Source organism: Hydra vulgaris, chromosome 15 (genome assembly GCF_038396675.1).
Source record: "Hydra vulgaris chromosome 15, alternate assembly HydraT2T_AEP".
NCBI classification, from domain to species: domain Eukaryota; kingdom Metazoa; phylum Cnidaria; class Hydrozoa; order Anthoathecata; family Hydridae; genus Hydra; species Hydra vulgaris.
Genome location: NC_088934.1, coordinates 7,475,001 through 7,486,178, shown reverse-complemented (window position 1 = coordinate 7,486,178; position 11,178 = coordinate 7,475,001). Strand labels below are relative to the sequence as shown.

At 27.1% G+C, this 11,178-nt stretch overlaps 1 protein-coding gene across 1 annotated transcript in view; it reads right to left on the bottom strand.

Moving 5' to 3' along the window:
• Positions 1 to 1,600: 1,600 nt before the first annotated feature.
• The window catches only part of LOC136071988 (endosome-associated-trafficking regulator 1-like), a 40,658-nt gene continuing 31,080 nt past the window's right edge, over positions 1,601 to 11,178 (bottom strand). The window contains exons 6-9 of the mRNA XM_065818964.1: positions 2,881 to 2,992; positions 2,713 to 2,796; positions 2,353 to 2,480; positions 1,601 to 2,152 (exon numbers count right to left, since the gene is read on the bottom strand). Of these exons, the coding sequence (XP_065675036.1) occupies positions 2,068 to 2,152; positions 2,353 to 2,480; positions 2,713 to 2,796; positions 2,881 to 2,992 (409 nt within the window). The 3' untranslated portion in view covers positions 1,601 to 2,067. The remainder of the gene's footprint in view (positions 2,153 to 2,352; positions 2,481 to 2,712; positions 2,797 to 2,880; positions 2,993 to 11,178) is intronic.

Here is an 11,178-nt window from a genome sequence, read left to right as displayed (position 1 = left end):
AAAAGTTATTTTAAATTGCCCTGATGTTTACAACAATGACTTAGTGTAAAATTATCATAAATTTATATAATGCGGGACGCGAATACTAAATCCTTTTCATCGTTTTTACTGCATATACTTATTATTTCATTTGCTATTGATGGAATTGTATAACTGTGATGTTTGTTTGAATTGCTAAGATGCATTACTTTGCTTTTTGACTCATTCAAGTAAAGAAGCCATGTTTGGGACCATTTTGCTATTTTAGTTATGTCATTTTTTAATACATTTATATCGTCGTTTCATTATTTATTTTTGCTAATAATTCAGTATTGTCAGCATACAATTTATTTACACTTTTTAATAGTTCTGGCATATCATTAATATATATTATAAATAAAATAGGACCAAGCACAGATCCTTGCGGTACACCACTCTGAACCTCTTTCCATTCTGATGAAAATTCTGCCATTACCACTTTTTGTCGACGATTTTTTAAAAAAGATTCAAGCCATTTTAAAGTGTGACCGATAATTTGTGAATTAAATATCTATGCGGAACAACATCAAAGGCTTTAGAAAAATCCAGGAATACTACATCAACCGCATTTCCTTTAGATAATGAATAAGTAATAAAGTCTATTGTTTCAATCAAATTAGTTGTGCAAGATTTGTTGTGCACAAAACCATGTTGATTACTTGAAATTAGGTGATTTTGTACTAAGTGTTGAGCCATACTGTGACAATTTTTTAATCAAATAGACTTACTCCGTCTGGACCAACAGATTTATTTGGTTCTAACTTCACTAATATATTGTAAACCAAATTGAAATCAAATAACGGGGTGCCGCATATATTGATCGTACGCTTATCGAATATTGGTCTTATTAGTTTACATCTTGAAAATGGTCATTTAAAGTATTTGCTATGTCTTTTGGATCTGTGATCATACAATTCTATTTTTTAAAGAATTTATGCGCGACCTGATTTTTTTTCTTCTGCTTCACATATGAATACAAAAGTTTTGGGTTGTGTTTGGCATTATTGGCTTTGATTCATACTCTTTGACTGTTTTTTTGAGTAATTTTTTGTATGCTAAATTACTCTGTTTGTATTCTTGTACCAGCTTTGTATTGGGCTATAAGTTTATTATTATTTCATTTTATATTCTTAAAAGAAATCAATAAAGTTTCTTACATAGTTTTTTAAATTGGTTTCTCAAAACGCTAGGTAAAGCACTACAAAATGCTAGGTAATTTGAAATGCGTATTTAAGAAAATTGGATTTATTCTGTGCATGCATTTCTCAGCACTGTTTTTAGAGTCTTGTAACAACGTTTCTGATAACATAATTTTTTTTTTTAATGCCTAATAGACTTTCTTCAACATCTTTTTAATTAAGAATGTTTTCTAAAGATAATATTTAATGGTACTGTTTTATAGTACCATTAAATATTATCTTTATGGTATGTTTTTATGGTACTAATATTCAAATGACTTTTTGAGTTTTAGCTGTTAATTAAATGTATTAGGCTTGTCGCTTTTCTTTTACTAAAATTATCAATGGCCTCAGGATTGATTTTAGTTTTTACCAAAAGTAGTCCGAATAAATAATAAACTTAATTCTATTTAAATTTAAAAGTAAAATAAATAAAACACAATTTCTAATTTATACAAAGATAAACGTTATATATACAAATACGATTATTAAGGTTTCGACATACATACATAAGGTTTCGACATTTGTATTTACAAATACGAATATTAAGGTTTCGATATAAAGCTAGTTAAAACTGTTTTCCTAGAGAAACCCCTGTTAACAGGATAGTAATTTTTTTCACTAGTATTATCAAACTGTTTTTTTTTGAAAATCTCTCCGATGGATTTGCACTCTAATTTGCTTGTAAGGTACAAATGCGTCTGCGAACTTTATCAATAACATGTATGTATATATAAGCTTGTATCCATAGCATATATGTATATGTAAAAGCGCATATATGCTGCATGTTTTATCTTTTTCTTTAAAGATTTCCATTCAAAAGGCCTTATATTAACTTAGCATTGCCTTTATGCTTTCAATTACGTACTTCCTATTCAATGATATCAGAAATTTTGCCAATATCGTCAAGTTGATTAGCGAGAAAATTTAAAGAAACAATACCAGACTGTAGTTGCCTAAAAAAAAATCTAGAACAAAATATTTAAAAAATTACACTACCGCATAAGTACAAACATACAGTCGGTTCCCAGGTTTATTCGAAAACAATATTGCGATACAGTGCTATTTATATTTGTGATATAGAGAAACATTGACTGCAGCAACAATTCTTTTAAATAATGAATATAAAATTTAATTTCAAAGAAAAATATTAAACCTGACATGTGGTTCTGTCTTACTTGCAGCTGTTCGCAATAACCGTGCAACGTGTTGAGACCGATCTTTTACTGTCAAGATTAGTTCGTTGTGCTCTTTTTGAAGTCGATCGTAATCATCTAGCGAGAACTAAAATTTATATAAATATTATAAAATGACATATCCAAGTCTTAGAAGGCACTGAAAGAGAGAGTTGAAACTAAAAAAACACACCGAAGGAGAGTGTTAAAACTAAAAGAGAACACCAAAGGAGAGAGTTAAAACTATAGAAAAGTGTTTTTAAAGTGTTTTTTTTTTGTTATAAAAATAAAAGTTATACAAATCATATAATTCAAAATTTCTAACATTTATATTAAATTACCTTTTTTGCATTTAATTCTTCAGTTAGTCGATTCACTTCATCCCTTAAGCAAGCCACAGTAGTTTCTGCTCTTACGGCTCTTATCTTGGAATAAAATTTAAAAATTAATAAATGATCAATTCATTTGCTTTTATTTAGAAAACAGAAGAACTATAACTAATTTCTAACCGTAGTTGATTGAAGATTTTCTTCAATAATGTGGACAACGTCCTCTAGAGCACGAGTTTCATCGGCTTCTTTATTACGAACTTTGTCTAACTCTCTCTGTAAAGCACCAATCCTTAAGCAAAAATAGGTATAAATATATCTAAATAATCATAAACAATACACATAATTACATACATATACACATACACACATATATATTGGGTGTGTACAAATATAATTACACATTTTATTTCCTACTTAATTTATTACATTATGCTTAAACATTATGCACACATATATAAACATGTATAGCGTTCAAAAAATATGACCATCTAAAGTTTAAACCCCCTCAATTTGAAAGGGTTACCAATTTTATATGATCATAATTTTTGGATCGATTTGGATGTCAAACAATAAACTAACTTGTTTTTTTTAGAGATAACAGGGAGAGTAAGATTATTAGATTCAAGAGATAAACTAGAGGGAAACATTTTAACAAATAATTCTGACGTATCTTATTCTTGGGATAAGTAATAAGATCAGACCCATGTATAAATAAATGGAATGCTAAACTTGCCTTTATTAACAACTTTCTTAAAGATTTTCCAAAAGTCGCTGCATTTTTCATTACTCTCAAAACCATTTTCTGAAATAAAATACACATTTTAGTAATACAAGAAGAATGAAAATTAGCATCGGACTTAATGCTTAAATTCTTACAACAGCAAGAAGACGTTTATTCTTCAGAGAGTTGGAAATAGTAAGAAGACGTTTTGTAGATGTCTTGTAGAAAAGATGAAAAAAAAAAGATTGTGATTAGGAACAGCACAATCTTCTGCACAAGAAGAAAATTATAGAAAATCTAGAAGATTATGAAGAAAACTCAATTTTTAGCTGAGAAATAAAAGGCATCAACATACAGACCATCACAAAGAAAATCATGGAAAGAATTCCAATCAGCCAATCATTCCAATCTGATGTAGAAGAAATATGAAATATAACTTTTAGTGAGATCATACCAGGATATAAACCATTGAAAGTAGAAGGATAAACTGAGTACAAGCTATGGTCATAGAAAACCATAGAAGTTATCTGGAAAATCAAGAGAGTAAAAAAGTTAACTGCGAGATTAAGAAAGAATAAAATTTTAGACTTAAGAGCTAAGGTTTTAATGTGAATGCCAAAATGATTAAATAATAAAATTAAAGATAAAATAATTAATGAAGCATTGTGTTTTTGTGAATCTTTGTGATAAATGTTAAACATATCAACTATTTTGTTTACAAAAACAATCCAAAATTCAAAAATAATAATCATTTTAAATGAAAATTTGTTTTAAACTATTTTTAGCATAAAACAACAAAAAAAAAGCATAATGTGAACCAGAATTTACAAAGAATCTTCTAATCTTATATGCATCATAGTATAGAATGAAACAGAATTCAAAAGAAACCTGCTAATCTTCCATGCATTATTAATTATGTTTATTACCAGCATGAATTTAACCATTTATTTAAGGTAAAAACATAAAGCTGCATTTTATGTCATTTTTTTTATCTGCACATGCAACTAACAGATATAGATACAAAAAAATAAACTCCTCATTTAGAAATCTTTAGCTGACCCAGCAAACATTCTAAAGCAGAATTTCAGTGGATCTGTATGTACATTTTGAGCCATCTACTGTAGTTTTAGTCTTAACCATATAATATACCAAAAATGTTGGAAAGTTATTGACTGGCCACTTTTAGCAGATGCTACTAATGATCCACTAAGTAATAAATAGTCAAAAATCCAACAAACCACTGAATCATATAAACTTATTATATAGACTAATATGAATTTTTTTAATTTAATTATTGTATAAACTAATATAAATTTTATTAAATAAAATAATATATATTATTATATAAACTTATTATATAAACATGTAAGTAAAAAAAAAAGAATCAAAATTTGAAAATGCTTAATTTCTAACAATATCAACTTTTCATTGGAGTTTTGAATTTCATTTGAAGTTTGATTTCCGCTAATAGGAAACAGATTAAACCATGTTATATATGTATTCATTCAATTTTTATTAGCAAAAGATCTGTATTTATTTGTAAAATTTGCTGTCAATTTTTATTCTAATAATAAAACGACTTTGGTTTATTTAACAATTTCTCTCATTGTTATCTTTAAATATGTAAAATAATATTACTATGTTTTATAATAAAAAACTTCACATCAATAAATTTTATTTTCCAAACGATTTGCGGTAGTGGTGTTGTGGTAAAGCACTCATAAGCGAGAGGTTCCGAGTTCAATCCCCACCACATCCCTGGTAGTACCGCACTCAATTTGTTTCTCCGTGCAGCGGCCTTGTTCGTCAAGGTTCCTGTTTTAAAGTTATAGAGTTGAGAGAGGGTTATAACCACAATTAAGTAGCCTCCTCATCTGTAGTGGCCTTCTTGGCCTTGGGGAGGTGAATTAACATGAAAAAAAAAAAATTTTTAACATATTTTAACTTTTTTATTTAAATTATGAAATACTTTTGACAATTTTTAACAACTGGATACCATTTTCATGCACTGGGTTGTTGTACAATAAAACAATGATTTCATTTACTCAACTAGATTATTTATTTACTGGCCGAAAAGAAAACATTGTAATAGCAGAGCTAATTGAGATGAGTTCCCTTTGTACCAAAGTACTACTCATACGCTGAGTAGGTGGAGCCGGGTTTTGAACCTGCAATCCTGCTGCTAGGGCCAATAATTATTCCGAACTTTTAGCTGCGCTTTAACCAAGTGAGCTTTTCTGGCACAACAAATAGAAAATTATTGTCTTTAAGCAAAGCGCATATGAAAAGGCAATTAGTTTTGGTTTATTTATAAGTGTGTATTTTAAAGAACCTAACAAGCTTGATTACATACTTTACATTACGTGTTTAAATACGTGTTTAAATTAAATGGTGTCTGGAGATATGAAAAGTGATACTAAATTGCTAAATTAAAGTGATGGGTGTTTACTTTTCTTTTACTTAAAAGAGTAAATACGACACAATATAGTTTAAAAAAATTTTTCTAATCATCTTTGAATTGTTGTTTATATTAGCTTTTGCATATAAAATAATTTAGATAAACGAGTGAAATATATTGTTGTTAAATAACAAACGGGGCCCTTCAGGGGGTAATCAATTTTTGCAAATGCTAGTAATTAATATTATGCTTAAAAGCTACTGCTATTTGATTTTGATGTTGTTTTACTGTTACATAAAACTATTATATATTATATAATTTATAATTTACATATTACTATAATATAAAATACTTATTTCAATTTCTATTTCATAAATACTATTATACCATTATATTTACTTATATTATATAATTCGAACTTGTATCTAAGTTTATATAATAGTATTTATGAAATAGCAATTGAAATAAGGATTATATAAGACAGTAAAATAACAATAAAATTAAATACCAGTAGTTTTTTACTCTATAATATAACTTTATAATAATAAGTTTTCACATGAATATTCAAACAGCATGTGAATTTCACATTTATTTTCACATTGTGAAAACATATTAGAAAGCATATAAGAATTACGATTCTTTTTAGGCTAAATATAATGATTACTGTTAAAAAGTTTTATAAGAGTTTTGTTTCCAATACATCGACAGAATTTGATAATAGTGATCTGATCTGAGTGATGATGAAAACTTTATACCAGAAGCTGTTATTGACACTGATTGCGATTATAATGTTTATGAATCATCTGAAACTGGTTCAGCTGATAGTGAAATAGATGTTGATATAAATGAAAATGAAGACTTTATAGAAAGAAAACAAAAAATATTCAAGCAACATATCAAGCCATGAGTGTAAATGACATAAAAAGACACCTGGTAAAACAAATGTTGATTTTCTTGGAAATCCTTTTCCAGCTCCACCTGAACCTTGTATGACTCCATATCAGTATTTCAAACATTTTTTTGATGATGATCTAATTAATTTAATGACAGAACAAACAAACATTTACAGTCTTCAAAAAATAGGCGCAACAATCAGTCACTAATAGTGAAATAAAACAGTATATTGGATAGAACAGTATATTGGATAAAACTTCCCAGTCAACGTATGTATTGGTCTCATAATACTCGCATACCTGTAATTACAGATATTATGTCTATAAAAAGATTTAAAAAAAAAAAAATTTGCATTTTTGAGAAAACAAAATCCAATTACAGAAGAATCATCCAGACTATGACAAGTTGTTTAAAATCAGGCCAGTCTTAGAAAGAATAGTATCACATTGTAGGTCAATTGCAGTTGAGGAAATTCACTCAATTGATGAGCAAATATTTCCAACAAAAGGAAGATCATCGCTGAAACAATACCTAAAAAACCTAATAAGTAGGGAATCGAGGTCTGGGCAAGATGTGGAGTGTTTGGAATCATTTATGATTTTGAAGTTTATACAGGAAAATCAAATAAGTTTGTGGTTGATAATAAGAGGTTATTAATGGGTGGCGATGTTGTATATAGACTCACGAGGACATTAGAAAAAGACCAAAACTATAAACTTTTTTTTGACAACTTTTTTTCAACAATGAGCCTGTTGTTGAAACTCAAAGAAGAAAGTTTGTGTAGCTATAGCAGCAATACCACATGATAGAATTAAGAGAGCTAAGGAAGCTTTATGTCATGAAAAAGATTTAAAAAAACAAGGCAGAGGTAGTGTTGACTATGAAGTAGATGCAAGTTCTGGAATTACCATAATCCAGTGGTTTGACAATAACATTATACAACTTATATCAAATTACATGACACAAGATTATGGAACACCCACAGATGAGTGTAAAAATGGAACACCCAAAAGATGGTGTAAAAAAAGTAAGAGTTTTAAATATATTAATTGCCCAAAAATAATTAAAGAGTATAATAAAAATAAGGGCATATTTTATGTCGTGTCACTCATAAAATTTTTTTAATTTAAAAGTGTTATTAGTTTCCTTATAAAAAAGAGGTTTTTTGAAATCAGAATATGGTGCAAAGGGTCAAAAAAGGGCAAAAAAAAGGGCAATGTGAAAGTTTGTAACCTCATATTTTTGTAAATGATTATGATTGCGAATTTTATTCTGAGTAAAAATTATATAAAAACATAAACTTGAAAATTAATGGAAAATTCTCTATTTTACATTTGAAACTAAATAAATATATATAAAAAATGAAATTCGACATCTTTTTGAATATCTTTTTTGCAACTTACATAATTTAACCAAACTTCTTACAACCTTTAAAATGGCTGGTTTTTATTAACATCAATTTTAAATTAATGACTTACAAATTTATTTTTAAAAATTTTAAAGTTAAGATATTTTTTAAATAATGAAAATATTAGTCGCTTTGTAATTTTTATTTATATATAAATATAAATTCATAATAATAAACTAAGCAACTTTTTAAGGTAAATTTTTTTATGGGAAAATAAAATCCAGGCTGCATAATTATAAAAGATTTTTTAATTGCTTTTAGTTAAGCCTTAACGCTAATTTTTGCCAATCTAGTAGCATTATATAAAAGGAATTTGTATTAGCTTTTTTTGATGATTGCAATTTAAATTAAAGATTTCTCAAGATTAAATATTTTAACTTGATGGTGTTATATTAAGTTTGCATTTTTTTAGATATAATTCATATTGATTTCAATAAATTTAAATGACTGGTGTTAGCATGTCAACTGGTTTTTTTCAATGAAACGCAACATGTTGCTGCCGCTGGGAATTTTTTTGAGCAAGGTCTATGTCTTTATCTCCTGTAAATTCAACAATAGAAGATCTGATGAAGTTGTATATATACTGGAAATTAGCAATTACCCAACTGTAGTTTGTTCCAGTTGTAGAAGAAATCTTTACTTAATCAAGTCCGATAATACGCCCAGAGTTATTATTAAAAAAGATATACCTTTACTATTTATAGTAAATTGTGATGAAGCACTTACATTTATATAATTTTTTTATCTTACTTTTAAAGGTTGAATGGAAAATGTTGACCAGAAATTCAAATGGAATACTCCTAATTAGTGAAACCAAATCAGTGATATCTTTTTCTACCAATAATTAAAAGCTCTGTGGACAATGCTACTCAATCTTATTAGCAGGACATGGCCACAACTGTTCTTCTTCAACTGCTATAAAAAACTTGATTTTTTTTCCACAAATCTTGGGAACATTCAAGCTAAACAAGTTACTTCAGGTGAAATACAAAATAAGATAAATACAGACTGCATTTCAACAGGGGCAACATTTTTATTACCAACTAGCGGAAACCCATTGGATGTAACTGTTGGATGTCCTTCCAACAAGGTAAATAGAAGATCAGTAAAGCAAGTATCCTTACAAGTTATAAAGGAACTCCAAGTTGTATTAGAACTTTTTAATAAAAAAACCAAACAATTAATTAAGAAAGGAAGTAAGACTATTGTAGAAACTAACACTTTTGGCAAATTAAATGATCTTTCGGAATCCCGGAATCACATCATGTTTATCACATATTTATCATGTAAAAAAGGTAATTTATATTTTAGATATATTCATATTTATATATTATATATAGATATCTTGTAATATATTGATCAAAAAATGACTCTTTTATAATGTTAGATTTTCTAATATAAAATGATATGCAAAGAGAGAGATCTTTCACTGTGATTAAAACATCCTTATCCTATATAAAGATAGAAATAGACTTTTTTTTTTAGATCAGTCTTTTTTGGCTTATTACTACTAATCTTCTTAGAGGTTGTAAAATATTAGTCTTAATATGCAAAACAGGTTAACACCAGAAAAGACATTCTGTTGTAAAAAAAATTACTTTAACTTATCCATAACGCTATATGAATATATAAATGCCATTAAGAAAAATATGTCCAAGCTAAACAAGTGTGAAACCATTATGTTAAACATATATACAAAAAAGTATTATTTATAATGGCTAAACATGGTTATTTATTACATAATGTATTTACATATGTAATCATTAATATATATATGATATTATTTGTAAAATAATGAAGCTAATTTAAAGTTGAATGATATACGAATTAGATTTTGAATATTTTGCATAAATATTTTGTGTTTTTCATTAATCTTTAAGTTTTCTTAGTAATTTTTATATACAATATAATGACACTATATGAATGTGACAAAATAATAATACATATCTATTTATACATCTTTACAGATAGATTTCCTAAACAGAGAGTTAGAAATTGTTGAAAAGGATCGTGTGTCTGTTCAATTCATCATCAAGTCATCATCTTTCACGATGGATTTGATAAATCAACATGATTTAGACCTTCATTCTGTATTTGTATGAATTTCAATGGATAGTGGAGGATCCTTTTTGAAAATTATAATCAATGTTTTTGATGCAAATGAAAAAAAAAGGCTTCTGTAATCTTAATATGAATACACTAATTTAATAGTAGTAGTGTCGTTTCACTTTCGTTTTTAGTAAAGAAGTTTCTAGACTTTTCTAAAAGTGTTTCTTTACTCCACGCAGTCTTTCAAGCAAGGTCTGCAAGCCGATTAGAGCTGATACATTTTTAGTTTCAAGTGGAATTGATGTTGTTCATTGTTTAATTTTATAATAAAAATTTAAATAAAAGTTTGTGTGTTGTTGGTTATTCTTATTTTTCTAATTTTTATAGCCTGTTTCCTTTTCTTTAAATAAATTAAGACTCATTTGTGGACATGTAAGTGTATTTACATAAATTTTCGTATATTTCAGTATATTTTATATTTCTCTGTATCTTTATGTATATTTTCTTTTAGATAAAAAAAAAAAAGGTATAGAAAATAGTAAAATAGAAAAGTTTCATGTGGAATTGATGTTGTTCATTGTTTAAAAACTAAAATTTGTTTGTTGTTGGTAGTTTTTATTTTTCTAATTTTTATAACCTGTTTTCTTTTTTGAAAAGAAGTAAAAACCAAAATGACTGGTAAAATGTTCCTTATTTAGTAAAGTGTTTCAGTTTTGTCTTTAGTCTTTTTAGGACATTTTAAGCAAGTATTGCTTTATTTTTTAGAGCAGTTAGAAGGAGTTGAAGGCCTTTTTAGTAAGTTCAAGTTTATTTATAGTATATAGTAGTTTATTTATAGTTTATATTAGTTTTATATTATTTATAGTTTATATTAGTAAGTTTATTTATAGTTTATATTAGTAAGTTTATTTATAGTTTGTATTAGTAAGTTTATTTATAGATTTTAGGATAATTGTTTGTAGAAGGATTAATGAGAATAAAAAATTTTTTAATACAGACAAGCTG